At 38.6% G+C, this 26,930-nt stretch overlaps 1 protein-coding gene across 2 annotated transcripts in view; it reads right to left on the bottom strand.

Moving 5' to 3' along the window:
- The window catches only part of CADPS2 (calcium dependent secretion activator 2), a 524,489-nt gene that overhangs the window by 304,667 nt on the left and 192,892 nt on the right, over positions 1-26,930 (bottom strand). For both annotated transcript variants that reach the window (XM_057732060.1, XM_057732061.1), the window contains exons 3-4: positions 23,415-23,747; positions 1,599-1,679 (exon numbers count right to left, since the gene is read on the bottom strand). In XM_057732060.1, the coding sequence (XP_057588043.1) occupies positions 1,599-1,679; positions 23,415-23,747 (414 nt within the window). The remainder of the gene's footprint in view (positions 1-1,598; positions 1,680-23,414; positions 23,748-26,930) is intronic.

Below are 26,930 nucleotides of genomic sequence, written 5' to 3'. Positions count from 1 at the left end.
TGCTCTTTGTGTGAATATAACTCTTTAGGCCTAATTCATATCATTCTATGTCTTCATCTGGAGAATCCTCCTCATGTATCTCTTGGCTTGGTTCTCACAACTTACAGTCATCTCTGTTACCCAGTTTCTCTCAATTTTCTCTGCATTTCTATTTATCTCCATCTCTCAACATTTTCACTACTTTTTAAAAAAAATTCTTTAAAATAAATTTATTTATTTTTGGCTACGCTGGGTCTTTATTGCTGCACATTGACTTTCTCTAGCTGTGGCGAGCAGGGGCTACTCTTTGTTGTGGTATGCGGGCTTCTCATTGCGGTGGCTTCTGTTGTGGAGCACAGGCTCTAGGTGCACAGGCTTCAGCAGTTGTGGCACACAAGCTCAGTAGTTGTGGCTCATGGGCTCTAGAGCACAGGCTCAGTAGTTGTGGTGCGTGGGCTTAGTTGCTCTGCGGCATGTGGGATCTTCCTGGACCAGGGATCGGACCCATGTCCCCTGCACTAGCAGGCAGATTCTTAACCACTGCACCACCAGGGAAGTCCCTTACTACTTTTTAAATTTAATAAACATTTAGATACACACAGTATTATTCTTCAAACTTACATATTCATAACTACATTTTTCTTTGAAAAACACAGAACTTCAATTGTCAAATTGAAGTATGGGATATTTCTCCTTAAGTGCTGGAAAAGTTGACTATCCTGATTTGGGAGGTGCTTACACAAAGTCTATACACATTCATCAAGCTGTAAACTAAAGATCTGTGCACTATGCTATATGCATGTTAAGCCTAAATTTTTTAAAATGAAGAAAATTTCCCAGTAGAGAGGATTCTTCAGAGAGACAGGAACAGACACAGACACAGAGGGAGGGAGGGAGAGGCTATCAAATATTCGAAGCTTTCATTTAGCAAAAGGGAAAAGGAAAAAAATCTTATTCTTAAATCAACAGCATTATAACCTCAAGTCTACTGTAAGAGACTAAAATTTCATTTTTACCACTGAAGTAAATGAATGCCTCAATTTACTAGAGAATGATTTAGACAAAAAGTCCTCAGTATCAAAAAAGAAACTCACGGCTTTTGTTTGAAATCTATTTCTGTTCACACAGTGATTGTATAAATAAAAGTAAATAAAATATTGTATTCAATATACCCTATCAGACTGTACTAGAAGCTTCAAGTTATATTTTTCATCCATTCAAATATGAGTTGACACCACCATGTGCCACTCACTGTGCTAGACACTTTTAATATATTGTATGATTTTGCAGGGAGGATGGTTTTCTCTCTGATTATATTATGCTTAGTGCAATATTAAAATTCTTCTAAGTCTGAGAATTTGGGAAATTCAGGCATTGCTTTAAGAATAATCTACAAAAGTTATCACTGAATTTAAAGATCTCATATAAGGATGGGTATGTAAAACAGATAATATGCTCCATTTAGATAATATGCATTCAGGTATCTGGGCTTAAGAGGATGCATGGAGATGAGAAAATGATAAAATTATGCTAGCTTTATCTATACATAACTCTTCCAGCTCACAGAAATCTAAGTACAGAAAGAAACGTGGTACAGTATGTCAAAGTTAACAATTTACCTTTGCCATTTTCTCTGCCAACTGCAAACGACCATCAAGTTCCCTTCTGATCTGGGCTGCTTGTTCATCTGCATTATCCAACTTAAAAATAAAACAGAAATCGCACATACATGATTACTTAGTGGCAGTGACCTACAGATTAAAGCAAAGACAAAATGACTCCAAAAAAACTTTATGAATTCTCTCAGCTACTATTGAGAACACAGAAAGTTCTTTAATTAGATTGACAGTTTACTTAACTTTCTTGGGCACTTTTCACTGTGGTTTGCTCACAAAACAGGTAATAAATCTCTAAGGTTAATAGCTCAGCTTTCCAAAAAATCTAATTATAATAATTCTTTGCCCAATCTGTCCACAACAAATCTAAACCAAGAAGTCCTTGTTTCCTTGAGGATGCATTAAGTTGTCATTAATTCAGTCTATCATTCCACCTTCATTAAGGTCAGTCTTAAATAGTTCAAAGGAGATAAATCTCTTGTTTTGTTCTTTCAAATTCCCAGACGGCATTTTTGGATAGTGAGATATTACATAATGTTTCACTCTTTCCCTTGCTCTTTCAAAAAATATTTCCTTCATTTTTATAAGTTTGTATCAAAGTACTATTTGATTCATTGCTATAACTTTCTACCATTTAAGTCTTCATACGCTCCTCCTTCTGGTACCAACGGGCTCATATTGCCAAGAAATCCTTTTACAGGCTGGCACCACATCAGAATTCCATTCTCTTGTTCTAAATTTGATTGAAAGTTGCTATCCCCATTTTTAAAATATTTCCATCTACATGGAAAATTACAATATTTTCACTGCTCCAGTGAAATAATCAACTCTTTCTGTAACTTCCTTTAGCTTTTCCTCATGATTCCTTCTACCTCCCTGTATTAGTTCATTATAAAACCTCTTAAACTGAGGCAGTTATATGAGCCATGCACAGTGTGGGCTGCACTGAGTGGGCTACAGACCAATGTTTCTCTTTAATTCCTTCCCCTCTCCCACCTCTGTCATTAAGAAGCCTAGACCACACAATACAACCATACTTTAGTAAAAGTCCATCTAAAAATTGGATTAGTACTGCGTACAGCATTAAACACCCAGGAGCACACAGACTGACTTGTCCATTTGCTACAAACAGACTACAAATTTACCACCTTACATTTTTAAAAAACAGCCTTAAGAAGAAAAATTCTGAGAAAGCTGAGTAGGGGCAAAGCAGGTCAGTAGGAATGTATATGAAGGGTCAAGAAGAAGGGAAGATGATCCAGTAAGAGGGCACCAAACGTCTGGAGGTGAGACCGGACATTGGTTTGGAGAATGGAATGGGGGTGGGGGGAGGAGGGAAGGAAGGTTCATGAGAGATGGGGCTGGAGAGAGAGATGGGCTTATTTTATAAGCCTACTCTTCACAGCCCAATTAGGGAGTTTGGAATTGGTTCCAACAGCATTGAGAATTCACGGAGAGGTTTTAAGGAGGACTTCGGAAAGGTCACTGTGTCTGTCTCCATCACGAACAGGTTAAGAGGGACACAAGGAAGCCTATGTGTCCATCCACATCAACCCAACTGTTTGTTTGAGAGACAGATCTGAGGTTACCTTTCCAAAAAAAATGTTTCCAAGTTTAATTTAAAAAATCAAGTTCATTTAAAAACAAGTTTTTAAATAGGCAAGATTTTCTTAAACTAAACCCTTGTTGTAAAGAGTTTGTATGTCATCTCAAAAAAAATACACTTTTATTTTAAGTCATTAATATTCAAAAATTTAACAGAAACACGTCTCTCTTCACTGTGTCTAAAGTCAAAATGATTTACATTAAAAACTAACATAATCATTAAGAAAAAAAATAGGTGATAAATGCCTATTCCAGGCAACTGAAATCATGGTCCTAAACACAAAAATTATGCGTAAGAACACTAACTACAATACCTCAAATACAGTAAACGTGATATGGGGTATCTTCTCATGTGCTTAAATGCTGATAAATATTTTTCCACAAAAAATAAAAATAAAATGGTTACTTGCATGTAAAGAGTTACAGTTACACCAAGAAATAGCATTTAACATCTTCAAACCTTAAAAATTCTCCTTCAAATTCTGCTTCAAATTTCACAAAATATTATTTAACATCTTTAAATATTTTTATCTTCATATTAACAGTTCTTTAATTTTAAATGGAATTGAGTTACTCTGTGGTTTGTGTTTTCTTTTTGAGAGTTTTCTACTACTTTTAAAAAATATTAATGACAACTGCATTTGTCTGAAAAATATATAGACACAGAAAAGCAGAGAGCATTACTGTACTAAATTGTCTTTTAATAGCAATCAGAGATTGCAAGGTTACTAACTTTGCTGATTACAGTGTTGTTTTTGTGAAAGTAGGAAAACATACTTCCAAACATGTTTATAAAAAAAAAAGGAAAAGCTAATATAATAAAGACAACAAAACTTTTCTTTGTCATTGTTTTAAGTAGTGCTAGAGAGAATTGGAGGAGGTAAATCCGCTGGTTAAATGTAAGTAAGAATTTTAGTTTACCGTTCCTGTCCCATGTTTTGTTTTCTTTTGAGTTTGAGTATTACCTTTGTTCTTTTTTCTTTTTACATTTGTCCTTAACATAGTTGAAAGTTTATGTAATCTTTTATGAATGTTTTCTTAAAGGTTGACTTCTCAATTGAGATAACTGTAGTTTCACATGCAGTTGTAAGAAATAATTGAGATATCCACTGTACAGTGCCCAGTTTCCCCCAATGGTAACATGCTACAAAACTAGACCATCATATACAACCAGAATACTGACTGATGCAGTCATCCATCTTATTCCAATTTCCTTAGTTTTATGCACACTCATTTGTTTGGATTTCTATACAATTTATCATCTGTTTAGGTTTGTACATCCACAACCACAGTCAAGACACAGAACAGTTTTAACACCATCTGTTGCCCTTTTATAACCACACCTACTTCCTCCATCCAATCCCCAGCTGGTTAGTTTTATACAATGTACCTTATTTTCAGAACTTTAAAAAATAAATTTAATAGGGCAAATAGATTTTCTTTTAATTTCCATTATTTTATTGGAGATGTGCTCCCATGAGAGATTAACATTTATAAACACTGGATTGGGGCCACAGACCCCTTTAATCTACACATTTACTGTGTAGGTAGTTTCCTCAAAGCCCATGGCCTACCTACCATTTCAACCTGCACGAAGACAAGGCACATTGAGTTTAACATGCCCCAAATGGAATCCTGACTTCCAGCTCCCCACCCCAATCACTCCTTCTGGGAGTAATGCCATGTCACATAAATGGCACACCTATTTACCATTTGTTCAAGCCCAAAACCCAGGTGTCATCTTTGACCTCTTTCTTTCCTTCACAGCTCACAACCAATCCAATTAGAGTCATGTAGTGAAACCTAGAATCACATAGTTGAAGGCAGACCAAACCCAGGTACTCTGAGTCCTTGATCAAGACTTTTTTTGTGCGGTGGGGTGTATCTCTAGCTACGTCAAGTACATTTCATTTTCCCAATATAGCTGTATACGTCATATGGTGAAAATAATTTTTTCTTTTCTGAAAACTTGGTTTTGCACACTACCTCCTCTCCTCCTTCCCCCTAAAAAAAAAAAAAAAAAAAAGCCCAAATGGATGGTTTCATAGATGTGGGACAACAGACTTTAAAATGTTGGTGACATATTCATTTCTAGTGCCTGATTTGGGCTATGAGATAAAGACAGTGGGGATAATTTGTGGACTGTGGAGCTGGTGGTAGGGGCCAGAGACAAGCCCTCACTCCACAGGGACATCTTTTAATTTCATTTTCTTTTACTTTAAGTTTCTGATTTCAACACATTATATGACAATAGATTACTTATACCTCACAAATATCCTTTCCTGGCACAGAATATTTTATAGATCTTTTAAAGAGGGTCATTCAACCCCAACCGTAACAGATGCCCAAACATATCTGTTCTCTGCAATGCCTTGAGTATCTACTATCCAGAACATTTTATCACTTTAATTATCAAAATATTTCACTGTCTTGACAAATATTCATACTTGTATCTTCCTCCTGTTCATTACACAGGAATTACTGTTTCCACATTCAGAATTCTCTTGGCTAAGAAGTTCTTAACCTGGACCTTCAGGAGTCTGAACCACTCAAGATGGGAGCAAAATTTGGAGAAAGATGCATTTTTTCCCTTGAGGAATTGTTTGAATTTCATAGCTTACCCAAAGGGGTGGTTAGCTCAAAACAAGTAAAGAACCACGGCTCTAGGAGCATCTTCTTTATAGAAGCCTCTATTCATTTGTTCTAGAAGAGGCCGTATGGCTTTTCAAACATAAGCAAAGGAAAATGGCCATCTCAGGCCTACACATCATCAACCTTCCCCCTTTGGAGATTTGCTACATTCTTCATAAAAGGACACTAAGACATAGGCTCTGAACAATGTTGACTGAATGGCCTGCAATTACCTTACTAACTCTGTTTTTTCTATACCTACTGTACAGCAAGCACTACTGAAGGTTCTTCTGTAGCTGAAGAAGTAGTGGCCTTCCAGCAGTTCACACTTCATACATAAAACAGTAAAAACAGTATTTAAAACAGAATAGAATTGCCACAAGAAAGCTACTAATCAAGGATGGTGGGAAATCAGTGATGGAAGAGATGTTTTTTCCTGGTTGATAATATCAGGATTAATTTGCTAAAATGGAAATATTAAAAAATGGACTTTGAGGAATAGAGAAAATGCTGATCTGATGCAGCATCTATCAGTCTTAACTTGAAAATCTCAAATCCTGGGCTCTCTGGGCCCTAGTCCTCTCAAGCTCCGTGGAAACAGTTCTGAGAAGAGAAAGTCTCAGAAATCAACAAATCTCCCCTTGCAGAAGTCCTCGGGAAGACCCAAAGACTTCATTGGCAGCCAACTATCTTATAGGTGAGAAAATTTTAAACAGCATAAGAATAACCTTACCAAGTATCACCCAACAGCTTCATTTTATTGCATCTGATATCATTCTTCTAATGCTTTAAAAACTACAAACATCAAACACTCGAATTCATTAAATTTGCTCATGTCTTCAAGAAAAAAGTCTTTTACAAAAAGCACTTTTCATAGCACTGTTTAGCATCATTGCCCTCTATGATTAATCTATTTTCTAGAACCAGGATAACTGTCCTCACATTAATACTGTCAATCACTAAAAACAGGGATTAATAGCTGTGTTTTTCCATAATGATGCCTTTGTACGTGCTAACCCGAGTCAACTGTGCCCTTCTTTCTCCCACTGAAAAAGAATTTTTTTTTCTGAGTCCCCAGTCCAATTATGGCATACCTCTTTTCAAACAAATTATATTCTGTTACTTTCTTGTAACATTCACCCTTATCTTTTAGTATGAAATATACAAGTAGACCAGGATTTGCACTGTTATATAAATTTAGTATTTTCTGAGATGAATTTATTTGCTGGTTATTTTGTTTATATTATCTATAAAACTAGTGATCTAGAGGTAATAAATCATGAGAACTAATTCATACAAACCTAACACTGATTCCAAAAGAATACACAACCCAACATTTTATTATAATTTTCTCATAGCCCAGTGTTTGATTTGACAGCGCCAAATATGCACGGATTTTGCAAGTCTTAAAATCCTGATCAAAAGCGGTATTAAGCATTAGCAAATTAATTTATTTAATCAATAAATTTGTTAATTCTCTATCATCACTTAGATCACATTATTTATCACGAAGATAGAGTGCAACTCTACCCTACTGATTGTTCCTGCTCCGTTTTCTGGGCCGACCCCCCTCATTCTCTCAGCACACAAGCACACACAGTTGGTCCTTGGCTGTTCTAGACAGAGCGTCTGCAGTTGTTTCTCTTAACCACTGCGCCACCAGGGAAGTCCTTGCAGCTGTTTCTCAATTCAGTGTCATAACTCAGCTGGCGTCTCTGCTGAGTCCCAGCTCTCTCTACCTCCAGTTGAAGGCAAGGTCTGTCCTTTTGGGCATCCAACAATGGCCTCAGCTAAGACTGAACTGTCCTTCTTTACAATCCATTCTTCATCATGGCTCCCCTATTTCTACACATGATTCTCACCACCCTTGATCAGGCTAACATCTTAGAAGAGAAGGAAGAGTAAAGGGCAGGGGGATGGAAGGATGGGAGTAAGTGAATGAGAATAAATGGATATGAATGAGAAAGAATGATACCCAAACATCTCAGCTTAGTTTTCAGGTCCATCCTATTTTGCAGCAATCTCACTTTTTTAACCTCTTGGATAGTTCCATTATCTTTTCAAATTAGTTTGCTCATTATATATTGAACATATTAGATTTTCCCAATCATATATCTTGCTGGTGTTTCTCCTGCCTGGGATGCTCTTCTTACCCACCTTCATTGTCCAGATCAATCTCCAAATCTTCTGAGAAGACTACCTACCTACCTACCTATTGAGTAACAAAGGAGGTACTGGCAACACATCTTTCATAGTAGTCTTATTATTCAACTTCTCCAATATTTATGACCTCTGCCTCACACTGCAACATATGACCCTTGTTAGCTCACCCTACCACCCTAGCAAGAGGCCTACACCAACCCATCTCCAATGGTGGGATTCACACAACTAGTCCCAGTTTTAACGTAAATACAAAGAATAATCCCACCTGTGTTTGAAAGGTTCTTGGATCCTAACATCCCTCCACACTGACCCATCTTCCATGAGGAAACCTCCCTCAAAAACAGAAACAAAAAACCCCTTCCTCCCTGCTATCTGATCATTGACGATTAGACAGAAACTACAAGGTAACTAAAACTTCCTGCGATTTCATACAACAAAAAGAACATAAGAAAATGAAGTTATTCCCATATTCTCAAGAGCAATACATTGCCTGTACGATATTATGTATGAGTCAGGTAGCGCTCTGCTGCTGGAGGCAAAGCTTTTAAAGAACAGTTATATCTACTTTCTAAATTATGTATAAGAAACCTGACTCAGAAGTAGCAGTTCTGCCACGAATTCTCGCAGAACAGTTTTAAGTCTTAAAAATGCTTTTCCCAAACCACACTTCCCTTTGAATACTACTTAAAAGTAGGAGAAAGATGAATGAGTTAATTAGATATAAAATTACCCTATGTGAACTGGACTAAACTATATTAAATAATGGATCAAAATGTTGAAAAGTAAGAACATAAGAAATTTAACCTCGAACATAAAAACCAGAAGACTTCGATAGCCTGGGAAATATGCATACGTATTCCTCAAAATGGTAGGTATAACTTTGCAAATTTTTGCACATCATGAAGTTTTCTTTAGTATTCCATTTGGTATTAACATTTTATCTTCTAGACAGAAGTAATGAGCTAACATTTTCAAGCAATTATTTACTAACTATACTTCCCTCAATAAAATAATTGAATATACATTCGCATTAATGAAATAACGATGAAATTGAGAGATTTTAACAACACAAACACTATCAGCGATTTTAGAGAACTCTGTCAGAACAGATTAGAACTTTAGCTTCATCAGGACTAGTAAGAGGTAAATTTATACAGCACTATATGTCAGGAACTGCTGTGTTTGTAAACATGGCGTTTAAACCTCAGAGCAACCATATGCAAGAGTTCTTTTCATTATCCCAGGTTAGGGATGAAAAATCTGAAGCAGAGATAAGTTTCAACCATTTTACAGGGTCAAGGTCACACAGTTAATACTTGGCAGGGCTAGGGTCTGATTCCTGTAGTTTGACCCCAGGTTTCAACATAACTACCTTACGCTCCTTCACAAAACTCCTCACCTTAAGCTTTCATTCTGTCATCACTTGCTATGAGTGCCCACAACAGGAAACACAATAACTATTACCATACAATTTATGGTACAAGGATTTAAATATTTATCCTATGTCCAAGTTGTCCCAAGGCAATAAAAGAGGCATGTATAAATATCTGTAATACAAAGTAGACTATCGCAAGCTTGGGCATGATAGAGAATTGTCCATTCCTCACGCATTCCCTCCCACAACCCCACAATATTTAGGAGAAATAAGTGAAGGCAGGAGCAGAGCAGGCTTTGTGGAGGTGGCATGTCTCTTGATTCTTGAAGAATAGAGAAGGGGGATTCCAAGTGAAGAGAATAAAGTGAGACGAAATTAAAATTCAAGAAACATACAGGGTGTAGATGAGGAACAGGGAGTGATTCGGCTTACATGGCACAGGGAGTGTGTAAACAGTAGTTACACGGGAGAGAACATGGGGAAGAACACAGAAGGGAAGGTGGGGGCCAGGCTGAACGCCACAGGTGTTGAAAGCTTAGCCAAGGGGTATGAACTTCATTCTGTTGACAGAGAAGCCATATTTTTTCCCCTATTCAAAGCTGAGTCATGATGAAAATAGGTTGGTGCTTCAATAATATTAAGCTGGCAATAAAAAGACGTAGGATTAGAAGGGAGGAAGCAGATGAGACGTTACTGTCATGCTCCACATGAGAGGCACTGAAGTTTTCAGCTATGGGGATGGTTGTTGAAGACAGGAGTAGACACTGCAAAATAATGGAGAAAGCAGCAGTACTAGATTATTGTTTGGACGGGGAAGGCAATAAAAATGAATACCTCCTGGTGATGAGCTGGAAAGCTGAACATACATAACTAGAACCAGGTTTGAGATGAGAAATAATAGCATTTTGAACCTGTTGAATGTGAGAAGTTTCAGATTCAGCAGATTGCCATGGATGTAGAATGGAAAGAAGAGCTGACCTGCGTGAAAAGGCTGAAAGACAGTGATACTCAAAATAAGCACAGTGAATTCATGTGTTTATCACTGCAGTATTTTTCAATGCAACAATCCTAATCACATCTGATTTCTCAAACAAAACAGGGTAGCAAACCTATCTATGTTTTTCAAATACTATTCCTCCTGGTACCATACCATGTACATAGTGAGTGCACAAATATCTGATGAGGCTTCATAAAACAAGATGTCAGCCTCATTCACCTGGAGACCTTCACATAGAATCATGAAAACACTCTGAAAGCAGGAAATGACATCATTTAAAAACATTTAACAAGAGAGGCCTTTCTACCAGTTTGTAACAAATAACTAGAATCATCACTGCCACCCATCACACAAGTAAAATCTCTCTAAGATAGTGATCAGTTGGCCCTGCTCTATCTCAAGTAATTAGGGAAGATGGAGGTATTTCTTTTTCTTCTGGTCTTAAGCAAAGAGGATTTAAGATATTATGACCCCAATAATCAGCTAAAAGTATTAAATTCATAGAATCAGCTAAAAGTATTAAATTCATAGGATACTCTCGGTAAGCAGAAGAAATCGGGATTTTGTGGGCCATACATTCCTAAAAGTCTGGAAGCAATAAACAATTAAGAACAAGTTGATGCTATGAAGCTGACACATAGTAAGGGCTCTGTAATTTTTTTTAAATAGAATGATTCAATCTACTAAATAAAAGGAATTTCTTGACTATATAATACTCTTCATATTAGCTGATTCCCTGATGTTTTCCTATTAACACTACTTTTTTTTTTTAAGCTCTTTATTGGAATATAATTGCTTCACTGTTGTGCCAGTTTTTGCTGTACACCAAAGTGAATCAGCTGTATTTATACATATATCCCCATATCCCCTCCCTCCTGTGACTCCCTCCCACCTTCCCTATCCCACCCCTCTAAGTCATCACCAATCATCTAGCGGATCTCCCTGTGTTATGCAGCAGCTTCCCACTAGGTATTTTACATTTTTTAGTGTATATATGCCAATGCCCATCAACAGATGAATGGATAAAGAAGATGTAGCACATATATACAATGGAATAATACTCAGCCATAAAAAGGAATGAAATTGAGTTATTTGTAGTGAGGTGGATGGACCTAGAGACTGTCATACAGAGTGAAGCCAGAAAGAGAAAAACAAATACCCATATGTTAACTCATATATATGGAATCTAAAAAAATGGTACTGATGAACCCAATCACAGGGCAAGAATAAAAATGTAGATGTAGAGAATGGACTTGAGGACACAGTGGGGGGGGGGGGTGGCGAAGGGGAAGCTGGGACGAAGTGAGAGAGTAGCATTGACACACTACCAAACGTAAAACACTACTTTATTTTCTTGTTTCTTCCCTTAACCCACTCCAATCAGGTTCACACCCAACCACTCCATAAAGTCTTCCCTTGTCAAAGCCAACAGTGGCTTCCACCTGACAAATTCAAGGGTCACTTTGTTGTCGTGTGGCACAGGTAAACTCCTTGCAACATCTTCCCGTGGCTTTCCTGACACCACACTTTTTGGTTTCCTCCTACCTCACTGGCTCTTTTCCCTTTGTGCAGCCTCTAAATCCTGGTGTCCCCAAGCCTCTCTGTCCCGGCCCTTTTTCTTCTTGAGCCCCAGACTCTCCGGATATGATTTCATAACATCTCATGACAAATTAAAGTACTAACTTTATCAAAATGATTTCCAAATCTTTATCTCCGACTCTGACCTCTCATTGGAATTTCATATTTGTATTTTCAGCTACCATCTGCCATCATGGACATCTAACATTCTTATTTCAGCAGGTATACAACAGAACTTCTGACTCTCCTCCTCACCCCCTGCCCCCACCATTAAAAGAGGGACCACCATATATACAGAGAGCCTGGATCAGTGGCTGACCATTGCAGGTACTATACTGAAAGAATACCCTAATCAGAGATGCCCCACCAGACCATAATTAATGCAAATGCTGCATCAGATAAACACTGGAAATGTAAATGGGAGACAGCCAGCAAAGGATACTATCTTTTCTATAAAATGTGAGGGAGAGGAATAGGTGGATGTTACTCATGGTTCTAGTGAATGATATGTCTTAAACTACAGACTCAAGCTGATCCCTTTTTCTGCTTCAATTCCTGGGCTTTCATCATGTCCCTTTTAAGGTGAGCAGGTGGTCTAGTGTCCTGACGCAGGGCAAAGCTCCCACGTGTGGGCGCGGAGTGGAATTCTGAGGCACAATACAGGGCATGGACCCAAGAGGATGTAAAAAGAGACAGCCAGGTGAACTCCAGTAGTCTAGGAACTTCACAGGCAGCAGAGACATACAGGACAGCCATAGGGCAAGGAGCAGAGCCTCAAGACTGCTTGAAAGATGAACATGCAGGACCTGTTCCACTTCCGTTTTAATACTGCTGGGCCATGCCCACAGGCGGGGTGAAGCCAGGGCCATAGGCAACCTGTTCTTTAGACCACCGAGAGTGAACCCCCACTCCAGAGCCCCAACTTGTTCCTGTTATTCCTTGGCTCACAGACCAACAGTGTTTCCAATCATGTGATAATTCCAAGCTCTTCAGCTAGCGTGCAAGGCCCTTAGTATTCAAGTCCTTTCCTAACTCTGTAGCCTCATCTGCTACTCCAGCAAAACACGACATATCTCCCAGAGATTCCAAGCCATTTCATTCTCCTTATGCCTTTGTAAATGTTCTCTTCCTCCAGTCTCCTAGATTTCTACGCATCTTCCCCAATTCAGGAATTGTCCTTCTTAGAACCTTCATTAAAGCTCCAACACAGGATTGCATTCCCACGCTTCCAAATCATTTCTCCTTCTGGGCACACAAAGAGACTGTTTCCCAGCCTCCTCTACAGATAGATAGGCCTATGGCATGAAGTCCTTAGATTAACTGTCCGACCGGGGGTCCTCAAGCATGAGCATCACATAGGAAGCTTTTAAGAAACAGACACCAGGCCCTACAGCCACAGACTGTTTCCCTTAGTCTGAGGTGCGGCCCAGGAACCCAGTGGTTTTTAAAACTCCTCAGGTCATTCTCATGTGGAGCCAGGGTGGAGCACTAAAGAAATCCATGCAAACTACCCAGCATCAAATTAAGACACCATCCACGTGCTCACACTATGCCCTATACACACCCTCAGAGACACATGGATTAATTATACATTCATCACATCTTATTTACATACCTGACTCCTGACCACATGCAAACACCCTGCGGGAAAGAATACAATCTTGTCATTCTTGTATTTTCATTGTTTAGCCCAGTAACTGATATTTTTAGAAGGTATTCAATAAGCATTTTTCAATGTATAGGATATATTTATCACATATTTCATTTTAATTTTGATAGAGTATTTTCATTAACAGCCATGAAAAACTAAGAACAGTATTCACATTATTATACTTTGAACAGTGAATTCATATAATCTTTTATTCAGTAATAGATGAAAACAGGTCATGAAGTGCGCTGGCAAATACACTTTTCCCTTCCATTACTATTACAGAAATTCCTGATTTCTGAAGACTTGTGATCTCTTATCATTAAAAAAAAATGTGGAAATGCTGGGATAAAACCCTAATTCCTACAGGCTAGATCTAAGTAAAGAAGAAAAGCCTAAAAATAAGTGCACGGAATGTCCGAAGGTAGCCCGTATTTTTATCTGATGAGATTTGAGAGAAAACAAAAATAAATTAAAACATCTTTAGGAGAAATCTTACTTAGAAATATGTTTATGTAGTTCCTCTACACGCAGGCCAAAAGTAAAAAAAATAACGCGTAGTCAAATGAAGCAACACTGATAAAAGCTATAACTTGATTTAAGAATATAGTACAGTTATATTCACAATTATAAAAACAATTTTTAGAGAGGAAATTGATTCAATATTACTAATCAGATTCAAATTCATTTAACTGAAATCAGATTCATCAACTTATATCATGATATATTTATTTTTTAAAAAGTAAATATGTATATAAATTTGGCTATTCTAATTATGAACTCCATAATTTCAAAACTCAGGTATTATAAGATTCAATCAGTCTTAAAGTCTTCAATCGCTCTTTGTTGTTTCCTAAAAAATAACAATTGCCATTTAATGACATTCACTTGAATATTTTCCTCAAGCACCTTGAGATTTTAAATTACACACACAGCAAAGATAAACCTTGGTAACGATCATTTCCTCAGCTTTATCTTCCTATTTTGCAAGTGATTTTTGCTATCAAATGTAATTGTCTCTGCAGAATATGCTTTTATATTTCTGCCAAAGTAGACAAATTATGTTAAAATGTAGTATCAATCACATGCTACTAGCTGAGAAAAAAAGATGACGGCGGTAAGAGGCAGACACCAATTTCCTCTGAGGAGTCACATGTCTCTCTCCCTACTTTCCCTTTACACACCTTGAAAGGGGGTCTTCAGAACAGAACACCTCACGGTTCCTGCACTTCCAGGGGAAGACTCTCATAATGAGGGAGGCAAGAAGCACAGCAACTGCCTCTGTTGATTTTTTATAAAAATTCCTAGCCCTGAAGCGCTTCATCTCCAAAGCTGAGATTTTTACGGGACGGGGAGCATAAACCTGAATACTATACGTTTCAACCATTCATAAACACGCCTGCTTATTCCTTACAAACACCCAACCAGTCCTGCAGTATCACTTAACACAGTTCTTAAGGTCTTCAGAGTATAAGGATTTGAGTGGCGGAGGGAGGCAGTATTTAGAGAAGATTTCAGTTCACTTTGCTTTGACTCTTGGGTAAACATGGGTGCGACTTTCTTCAGTTAATGGAATGAGACGACGAAAGATTAACGAAGCCTTTTGGCAGAAAAGATCGGGATTTAGATGGCTGTACAATTCAGTTAATTAATCCTCTTAAAATACAGAGGTAAGAGGAGGAGAATGACAGTGTATATGATACTACGTACTCCACGACTCAGACTCTGGTTCTTTAGCACTGTGTGTCTCTGCAGTCTCCAAGAGCCATACCCACATGTGCTCATGTCACCTCAAACCACAGCCCCAGCCCCTCCTCACACGAGCAGCTCCCCCCCGATGCCGGGGCCTGCCTCACATCTCCACACCTGCACATGCTCACCCCTCCACCCAGAAGACTTGGCATCTTCTCATCCTGGTAGCCCTCTTCATGACACACCTGAAGATTACACAGTCCTCCCCAACACTGCATTCTCTCCAGCCTCAAGACGGTAGAGCCAGGGACTTACCACACCACGGCGGCATTTAAAACAGTGATTTTTTAAAAAACAATTAAAGCCATCAAATAACTAGGTCTCGTGTCTCTGTTCCCATCTGTACTCCCTACATGGTTACAGAGAATGGGTTAACAACTGATTCGAACATACTGTACCACCTTTCGTCGTATTTTAAAATAATCTTTAAAAAAACATTTCTGTTCAAGGAAAGCTGATTTGTAACTGGCACCACTTAAGTAAAAGTATTTTAATTCAAAAATATGTGAAATAAAAATTATTCTCATTAAGACTATAAAACATATAGCTTTAATATCAACTAACTTCATTTCTCTAAAAGTATAACTGTATTTATTTGAAATTCACTGCGTTTCCTTAAACTTATTCTGAAATTAAACTTTCTACTGACAGATGGGGCTTCTTTCACCCCATTACTTTAATATCCTGATTCAAGTAAATGATGGCTAACAATTTCAGATTCTGATATTGTTATTTTGCTCATTTTAGAATGTACAATTTGCACTCTTTTCCATCTTTTCTTAGTATTTTGTTCTATGAATGTGCACCAATACAAACACAGTCTTCTCAAACCAAAGAATCCAAAATCTGACAGGCAGTTTCAATAGCACAACACCTAATCTATGATACACGTGGGTTGTTCTTATAGTTTCCTGATAACATGTAAATAATTTTTCCTTCAATTATCCCTGGTTTCATAACTTGCTATATGTCCTATTTTCTAAATTAGTGCTTTAAGAGTTTCCTTTATGCCTTAATTTTGAAATTAATAAGTGCTTGGTTCTGAATGGATTATAAACGCCTATGCTCCTTCAGAAGACCGCCCCCTGGTTTTCCATTCTAGATGCAAATCCTACAGCTCTGGGACAAGCGCTACAAAAGCATGTGAGGCTCCTGTCGGCTCCAGGTGGCAGCCCTGGCACTGCTCCCTCCTCATTCACGTCCTTTCCTTTGCAAGTCCTCACGGGCTGTCTGGCCGTGGCCATCCTGCACGTCTCAGCAGAACAGCTTCCTACCCTGAGCTTCTGACCCTGAAGCAGCAACGCAACTTTGAGATTTCCTCAGAGAACACTGTTGGCAAAAACAAGGGGCCAGACAAGGGTAAATAAATACAGAAGCAAGAATGTTAACAGCAAGAGCCTCGAAGCCCTTCCTGAGACACAGGGAAAGTGGAGTACATTCCACCAACATACACCTGGAACCAGGTGCCCGCAGCTCGGCTAGCTTTAGATTCTCTCTGCGTCCCCAAGCCCTGCTCTACTAATTCCTCTCCTCACACCATTCCTTTCCTGTAAAGGGCAGGCTATTTTCTGTGATTTCTATAACCTTTTCTTTTTTAAACTCTGTTGAAAAACAAGGAAAGAACAAATAAAATAAGATAGATCCTTGATGGGAAAAAAAGAACCTGGGCTGTTTTTCTCAACAATCCATTTTCTTAATTTGTGTAAAATGATTCTCATTCCAAAGGAAAGCTCCTCCCTCATTTATGAGTATTTCTGTAATTTCTTTAAGTTAGTCAAAAAACCTTTAAGCTTTTCTTTCAAATCTCGGAAGTGAAGAGATCCCAGATTCAGGTCAGACACGTAAAGCGCTCGGAAGTCATTCCTCCTGCCTTTACCACAAACAGCTGGACAAGCTGAAGATCAGTGACTTTTCCTCACCTGTCAGAGAACTGAGCTTTCAAGGCAGACCACCAACCCAGTATCTGGAGAGACAGGCAAAACAGAGAGATACTACATTTACAGCAGAAGCCAACGGATGCCAAAAACACAGAACCGCGTATTTGACTAGCAATGTGGATAAACTACTAGAAGCTGAGTGCAGAGAGTGAGAAAGCCCTGGGGCTGCAGGCATAAAGGGGCTTCCACACTTTCCCGGGCTTTCTTCCAGTAACCCCACCAAGCTCTCACGGTAAGGATCCAAGGAGGTTCCCCACGTGGACCTGGCAGGAAGGGAGGAGGAAAAGCCAGCTATACCTCCCAGATTCTTTTCCCTAACAAAGGGGGAAAGACTTTGCTAGAAGAAAACACTGAAAACATCCCAGCTGGAGGAGGAGAAGGCTGCCCTCTGCAGTCCTTTGCAGCCTTCCTGTCTTGTCTATTTGAAAAATAATAATAATAATAATAACAACAGCAACAAAAAACCCAGCGTGACGGGTGACAAGATTTCAAGGAAACTAATGGAGGATGCTTCAGCCAAGGAAGGAAATAAGGGGTGTGGGTGAACAGGAAACCAGTACTCCCGGACAAAGGACAGAAACACGTGTGAAGGTTTCAGTGGGGCCTGAGACACAGATCCATGGAAAGACTGAGACTTTATCAAATTGTGGAGTGAACACTCCCTTCTCCCCAGCACCTCACCACCACGCCAACATGCTCCAGGTAACAGCTGATCACGGTTAAAGAGCCACAAATACAGACTCTCTGAAGAAGGATACTTAGGGAAGCCCAAAGTCAAGACAGGAGATAAAGACAAGGACGTGAAAAGAATGTGACGCTTCCTGTACTTGTGGCTACAACAAACATCACACACAGCCAACTTCCCCGTCAGATTAACATAAATCCTCACACCACAGGTAAAAATACCGCAGTTTCTATTACCCAATACAACATGTCGGGCTTTCAACAAAAACTTACAAAGCATACCGAAAGGCAAAAAAAAGAAAAGAAAAAGAAAAAGGAACACAGTCTTTGGAGACAAATCAAGCATCTGAACGAGGTTAAGATATGACACAGATGTAGTTAACTAACAAGGAATTTAAGTAACTATCAATAATATATTAAGGGCTCTAATGGAAGATGTTGAAAACATGCACGAGCAGAGGGGTAATATAAGCAGGGAAGTGGAAACTCTAAGAAAAAAATCAAAAGGAAATGCTAGAAATCAAAAACACTAACAGACAGGAACACTGCCTTCGATGGGCTCATCAGTTGACTTGCTGATTCTGAGGAAAGAATCAGCAAACCTGAAGGTCAGCCAAAACTTCCCTCTCTGAAATGCAAAGACAAAAAGAATTAGAAAACAAACAAAAAATTTAAAAAAGAACATCCCAGAACTGTGAGTAACATAACTAGACATAACAAATAAAACTAAAATACTGGCAGGAGAAGGTGAGACTAGGATGTAGGAATGTTTGAGGTAATAATGGCTGAGAATTTTCCAAATTTAATGACAGACACCAACCCCCACATTCAGGAAGCTCAGAAAATACCGAGCAAGAGAAATATAAAAAAACTCATATGTAGGTATATCATATTCGAACTGCAGAAAACTAAGACAAGGAGAAATTATTAAAGGAAGCCAGAGGACAAAACAAAACAAACAAAAATACCTTATTTACAGAGAATCAAGAATCAGAGCTTGATCGGACTTCTTATCAGAAACCACACAAGCAAGAGAATGCAGTGAAATCTTTAGAACGTTAAAAGAGAAAAAAAGCTAATTCTATTTCTAGCGAAATTATCCTTTAAACATAAAGGAGAAACAGACACTATCAGATAAACAAAAACTAAGGCAATTCATTATCAATAGTCCTGCCTTTCAAGAAATGTTAAAGGAACTTCTTCAGATGAGGAAGATGATGTAGGTCTTCATGTGGATCTACATGAAGAAAGGAAAGTATCAGAGAAGGAATGTTAAATGAAGGTGAAATTATATATATTATTTTTCTTATTCTTAATTGATCTAAAAATTACGTTTCAAGCAATAGTAGTAACAATATGTTGGGTGAATAGAGCATATTATAAGTGAAATCAATGACAAATTTCACAAGGGATGGAAGGAAGGAAGGAAGGAATTGAGAATTCTCTTTTACAGGAGAGCTGTACTACACGTGAAGCCTTATAGTGTTATTTGAAAGTGGAGCTTAAATTATTTAAAAATACATATTGTATTTTAAGGAACCTCCATACTGTTCTGCATGGTGGCTGATTCAATTTATGTTCCCACCAACAGTGCAGGAGGGTTCCCTTTTCTCCACACCCTCCCCAGCATTTATTGTTTCTAGATTTTTTGATCATGGCCATTCTGACTGGTGTGAGGTGATATTGTGGTTTTGATTTGCATTTCTCTAATGACCAGTGATGTTGAGCTTCTTTTCATGTATTTGCTGACAATCTGTATGTCTTCCTTGGAGAAATGTCTATTTAGGTCTTCTGCCCATTTTTGGATTGGGTTTTTGTTTTTGTTTTTGATATTAGCTGCATGAGCTGTTTGTATATTTTGGAGATCGATCCTTTGCCATATGACCCAGCAATCCCACTACTAGGCATATACCCTGAGAAAACCATAATTCAAAAAGGTACATGTACCACAATGTTTACTGCAGCATTATTTACAATAGCCAGGCCATGGAAGCAACGTAAATGTCCATCGACAGATGAATGGATGAAGAAGATGTGGCACATATATACAATGGAATATTACTCAGCCACAAAAAGGAACGAAATTGAGTTATTTGTAGTGAGGTGCATGGACCTAGAGTCTGTCATACAGAGTGAAGTAAGTCAGAAAGAAAAACAAACACCGTATGCTAACACATATATATGGAATCTAGAAAAATGGTACTGATGAACCAAGTGGCAGGACAGGAATAGAGACACAGATGTAGAGAACAGACTTGAGGAATTGGGGGGGGTGGGGAAGCTGGGACAAAGTGAGAGAGTAGCATCGACATATACACACTACCAAATGTAAAATAGATAGCTGGTGGGAAGCTGCTGCATAACATAGGGGGATCAACTCAGTGATGGGTGATGACTTCGAGGGGTGGGATAGGGAGGCTCAAGAGGCAGGCGATATGGGGATATATGCATACACATAGCTGACTCACTTTGTTGTACAGCAGACACTAACATAACATTGTAAACCAATTATACTCCGATAATGATCTGAAAAAAAATACTTATTTTAAGCCTCAGGGAAATCACTAAATACACTTTCTAAAAAGATAAGTAGTGCATCAAAAGAGCATATAAAATGGAATCATATAAAATATTCAATTAAAATTAAAGAAGGCATGAAAAGGAGGGGAGACAAAGCACAAATGCAAAGAGAGGCAACACTTACAAAGACTGCAGAATTTGATCCAACTACATCATTTTAAATACGAATGGTCTAAACACACCAATTAAAAGTCAGAAATTGTCAGACTGGAAAAAAAAAACAAGAGGTAATATGTGCTGTCTACAAGAAATCCACTGTAAACAAAGTATCAGGTTAAAAGTAACAGAGAAAGTTATACCATGCTAACCATAATCAGAAGAAAGCTGAAGTAGCCATATTAGTTTGAGACAAAGTAGACTTCAAAAAAAAAAAAAAAAAAAGATTATCAGGGACACAGAGGGATTATAAAAAGGGGTTAATTCCACAAAAAGACATAACAATGGTAAATGTATATGAACCTAACAAAGCATCAAGATTCATGAGGCAAACACTGACAGAACTGAACGTAAAAATAAATCCATTATTATAGGCAGAGGTTTGAACTAGAAGTATTGGGTTGGCCAAAAGCTTCCTTCAGTTTTTAAGTAAAAGACACACTTTTCATTTTCACCAAGAATTTTATTAAATAATGTATTCACTGCTTTGTTCCACTAACTTCTGCTATTTTTCAGGCCACTTCATAATTCCATCTTCCCAAAACTTTTTATCTTTTTGAGTAAGAACTGTTCTAGGTGACTTTTACAGTCTTCCAGGGAATTGAAATTTTTCCCATTAAGAGAATTTTACGAAGACCGAAATAAATGGAAATCTAAAGGTACAACATCTGGTGAATACAGCAGATGAGTCAGAACTTCCCAGCCAAGCTTTAACAGTTTTCACCGGTCATCAAAGAAACATATATGTGGTCTTGCGCAAGGTTTTTTTTCCCTCGCTTAACTTATGTGGAACCCAAACATCAAAGCAATTAGCATAACCAAGCTGGTGCAAATGGTTTTCGATGCTTGATTTGGATATTTTGAGTATGTCAGCTATCTCCTGCGTGCTATGATGTTGACTGTTTTCAACTGATGTCTTGATTTGATCGCTATCGACTTCAACTGGTCTACCTGACTGTGGAGCATTGTCCAGCGAGAAATCTCCAGCATGAAACTTTGCAAACCACTTTTGACATGTTTGATCAGTCACAGCAACTTCTCTATATACTGCACAAATCATTTTTTGCATTTCAGTTGCTTTTTACCTTTTTTGAAATAATGAAAGCATAATATGCCGAAAATGTTGCTTTTTTTGTTTCATCTTCAATATTAAAATGACTACACAAAAATTCACTATTTTTTTTTTAAATGCACACTGATATGACAGCTGTCACATACAATCTAACAGGATTGTTTTGAATGAAGTTAAAAACCACTAAGCACCACCAAAGGCATCTTATGGAAAACACCAAATGAAACTTTTGGCCAACCCAACACGTTCCAAATCATAGAGGACAGAAACCAGGGAGTCAAAATCTTTGCTGTAGAACTAATCTTTAAGAGTAAACAAAAGATTATGTTTATTCAAAATGTACTAAAATTAAACTCACAGGTCCATGGGAGTTTATGTTATGACCCTACAACATTCAGGATAAATTCTAATGCATTTATAATAACTCATTTTAAAGGTCTACCTGCTCTATTAAGACTTCAGCACACAGAGAATATTTTCTTTAGTTAAGGCTAGTTTCCCCAACACCTAGCAAAGTTTTTGACTTGAATACTCAGCAAATATTTACTGAATGTCTGAATCTGAATGGTACTGATAAATTATGTTCATCAATATTTAACTATACAAGTGAGCTACTGTTCCAGTAAAAATACGAAGTCCCAGTTGTGTTTCTTTTACAATGGAAGATTTTGGCTGTACAGTCATCCTCTATTATCAAAACCACCACCTGGTTTAACAACACAGTGAAAACAATTACAGTGAATGCATGAATTGTTCACAGGGTTAAGGTTCCACATTACTTTTCTATTAATTAACTCTGCTAATTTATTTGTTGGAAATGATTCACAAATTAGCAATGCAGAGTAAATGATACACAGAGAATACAGAAATTGAGAAATAGATTTGCAAAAAGACTTAAAATAAATGTAAACATATGTACGTTATAGAAGTGTGACTCCTAATGAACACATGAGTTTTAAAATGTCACAGTTTTGTCCATTTAAATTGTATATTAGGGCATAGTTAAATAATTTATAGCTCTAAAATAAGCAAACAAAATACAACGGTGGAAGGAATACCTTGAGATCTAAAGATGAAAGACATGGAACAAACATGCTATTTTATTCAATTTTTCATAGGTATGATTAAAATAACAACTGAAGAGAAAATATATTATTTACTCTGTCACCTCTAAGTTACATAGTTTAGGAATCTTCTTTGATTCATTTCTATCTGGCTGGGTTAAAGAAAAAATTTTTGAATTTTCAGTCACTTCCATAAAACTCTGAAGATGAGTATCATATCTATGAAAAATTATTTTGCAGTGAGTTATTATAAATTGCAAAGCTTCTTCAGATAACGGATGATGGTCACTTTACTATTGAGGGGCATGCCCCATATATACTCAACAGGTACAAACCTGATGTCCTAAAATAGGGCACATGGGACCACTTACTGAATAAAATGCACAGATATTCTTCTCCTATCAAATAATTCTTTCAACGCTTCCTCGAGATGTCATTATTTGACTTATTAAAATTCAATTTCGCTCCCCTTTTCAAACAAAGTGATGAGAGAAAGTAAAGTACATCTTCACAGGCTTGTAAAGACTCGCTGTTCATTCTATGAGTCAGGGGAACAGGAAATATCACCATCACTCACCTGACAAGCATTATAAAGAAGCTGGTGTTCTAGTTTCTTAATCCCCAAAATCTGCTGAAACATTTCATAGAGTTGTTCCTTGCTCAGAATAAGTTCAGAAACAGCGCTTAGGGCCATTCTGTTTGGCTGTTTACACACGTCCTCTTCACCCCTGTAAATGGCATCATATTTGGCTATCCAGGAGCTCAGCACTGTCTCTTTGCTCAAGCCGTCAATTTCCGGTAAACTCCGCACACGTTTTTCTATGTTTTTCTTAAACACCTCTCTGAAGTCATTAGCAGAACATCCTCCACTCTGAACCATTCTGGCCACTCGATCACTCTTCAGAAAAACCTGAAAACAGAAGAAAACAAAAACCCATTTACAATGAAGCATGGAGAGTAACACCAACTGCTTTTAGTAATCCAAGAGTTATGACATCACACATTCCACAATGGTTCAGGTGTTTCACGAAACACGCGAATGACAAAATGGGGGATCCAAATCATCTCAATGCTGAAATGTTTAGGAGAGGAAATAATGAGTCTTGAGGAACTTGTAAGACCATGCAACCTTGACCTACACGCTCCCCACCTGAAGGTCATGGGGAGCTCTAAAACGGAAACCCTTAAGAGTTGGTTGAAAAGGCAACTGGAGATATGAACCCAATTTCCCGATATGTACTTGGGAGTTCTGGTTAGCTCTTCAGCAAGGAGAAGCTTAGAGAATCTGAAGGCCCATAGTGTGGTAAGTCTAGTAACCAAGTCAATACCCTCTGGGTATAACTGTTAATCAAAACTACTCCACAGTTAGGGGGTACACTTGTCCCCAACCCTGACTTCACTAGCTCCCAACTTCCCACACGCTTCTCGTAGCTGCGAAAAATCGATGATGGAAAAGCAAAATCTAAGAAACTTCTAGCTGTCCACCAATACCAGGTAAGAAATAAAATACAAACAACGACAATCTGGGAGAGAGAAGTGTGAAATGGGTGGGAAGAGATGGGTAATAAGTAATAAGGTCACACTGCGCAGGAGACAGAGTTGGCCTCAGATCTCTTTCCTCTACATCACAGACCCAAATATCAACGAATACCAGTCAAGATTCATGAAACATCTATTCTGTCATCAATATTCCTAAGAATCTTCTATGGGTCAAATGAGACTGACTTTATTTTTGTTTTCTTCCTATAATAACAAAAAATTCTCCCAAAGAACCTTAGGACTGTTTAATGCAGCCCCCACGAGTTATATCTGTTGTTAAGGCTTATGGACCAAAACCTCACATCAAGATTTCCCCTAAGAACTGAATGATGATACTGCGGTACTCCCAAATTCAGACTGCGGTATTTGCTCTATGCTGCTACCGTGTCTGTCTGCATGTGGGGAAACGGCATGCACGGTCCACGCAGAGCAGCCTCGTTTGTGCCAATGACTGGCATCTGAGCTACCAGGTCCCAAACCTTTGCCCCACTTACTTTCTTCCCTTTTCAGACCATTCATACAAAATACTGTTTCCTATCTTTGCTCAATGGCCAGAGGGGATTCCTAACTCTTGAATATTTTGGTTAACTAACGTCCTGAATGAGGAGTTGTGAATTTTACACTACGCAAACATGTATGACACATACAAACAATGCTTCCTCTTTTAACTAGCTGCGACTCAACTATAGTCAAAAAGACCATTATTTGTTTCTAAGCCAAAACTAATTCTTAAGCCACAAGAATAAAAAGTGTCTTTAATTTATGTAGATGAAGGAAAATAAAATTAAGATATTTAATAGTATATTTATCTAAAAATGCCATTAACTACCTCTAAACACACAGGGGTGTCTCCACCTCCCTTCTCGTCCTCATCAAACTTCACTACTCTCACTGGGCACGAGACTTCAAGATAAATGTTGTATGGACACAATTTTTCTAATTTCCATTACAGCCGTATCTTATTAAATGGGAACGCACGGAGGCTCAGCAGTCAAAGGAGGCCGACTGCGCCAGTTGTCCATCCACTGCTTTCCAGTGCTGTCTTCCTGTGGCCCTGCCACTAGCACAATTTTAGAGGGTGTTGGGGGGACATTGGAGGAAGAAGTGCCCTGGTTCCTGGTTCTCTTCTTACACCTGGAGGCATGTGGCACCAATCCCTGGGGCAGCTTCTCTGCAGACCCCAAGGGTGGCTTCACAGAGCAGAGCCCCCACTGGCAGATTCCCAGGCAGTTCTGCAGGGCAGCACCCCAGAAGGCAGACTCCCATGAGTCCTACTGGTGCAGCACTGCAGTGAGTGTCTATGCCATCCAGCAGGACATGCCACATCTTCTCCAGTGAGGCCTGGATCCCAGCCTCTGGGATGGAGGGAATGGGACCTTCTTCCTAATTTGCTCTTTCCTTGGGTGCGCTGCACCCTGTCTCTGCTACTCCGATATCCTTTAGTTTTTCTTACCTGTTGTAGCCAACCCGTCACTGTTTACGATAAATGTTCCCTGTTCAATTATCATGTGGTTTCTGTCTCCAGATTGCATCGTGACACAGAAATACTGAAATGCTGCATGGAACACTATCTCTAGAGAAAACATTTGAAATTGAAACAATTTTAAAAATTTGGTAATTGTATAAAGCTGGAACGGCAAGATATTTTTAAAGTACAACATGAATACCTTACAATTGGCTTCAGAAAATCTTTTAATTACTTTATATCTAATACTCTAAGTTGGCAGGCATTTCATTTTTTTCAGCCTCTTCTGTCTGTCAGTGCTAAATTCTACCAAGTAACCAAACAATGTTTTTGAAGCAAGGGCGCTGATGAACTTAGGTTTTTGGAGTCTTACTTTCCTCAATAAAACCATACCTGAAGCCATACTAACTCAGTCCAATGACACGTTATTTAATCAACATTTACGAAGTGGTAACAACATGTCGGGCATTCTGCTAAGTGTTGGGGACACAAAGACAAATGAGCCAAAGACCCTGCACTCAAACAGTTCACAGCATCTGAGACAGGATACACAGTAAAATAGAGGGCGAGAGTGATGACAGAGACCTATGCCCGGGGCGGGGCGGGGAGGCGCATGGCGCACAGAAAGGAAGTTATTAACTCTGTTGTCTGGGGGGCAAGATTGGGGAGGAGAGGGCAACAGGAAAGAGACAAAGGACCTGTGATCCGAATGACCTGTGGGTTGAGTAAAGGGAAAAGGGGGAAAAATACATTTCAGGAAACTAAGAGGTAAAAAGCAAAGAAGCATAAATATAAGGGTGAAGGGAACAAAAATTGTGCCAATCAGACCAACAGAGACCAGATGGCCACATGCAGCGTGTGCCTAGCAAGGAATCTGCGCTCTGCCAGAGGGTCGGGAGTTGATGATGGCTGGGTAACCTCGGTGCCGAAAAGCTGAGCGTGATTTAGACAAATAACTAGGGGCAGCATCAAAGGTAGGTGACAATCGAGCAGAACAGAGGTTGGGATCAGTTATCAGGAGACTAGGTGAAAAGCAGTCAGGGCCTGATCTAGGGCAAATGTCATGGGCTAGAGAGAGAGGCAAGGGGG

Source organism: Hippopotamus amphibius, chromosome 4 (genome assembly GCF_030028045.1).
Source record: "Hippopotamus amphibius kiboko isolate mHipAmp2 chromosome 4, mHipAmp2.hap2, whole genome shotgun sequence".
Classification (NCBI taxonomy): domain Eukaryota; kingdom Metazoa; phylum Chordata; class Mammalia; order Artiodactyla; family Hippopotamidae; genus Hippopotamus; species Hippopotamus amphibius.
This window is presented reverse-complemented; position numbering and strand designations above follow the sequence as displayed.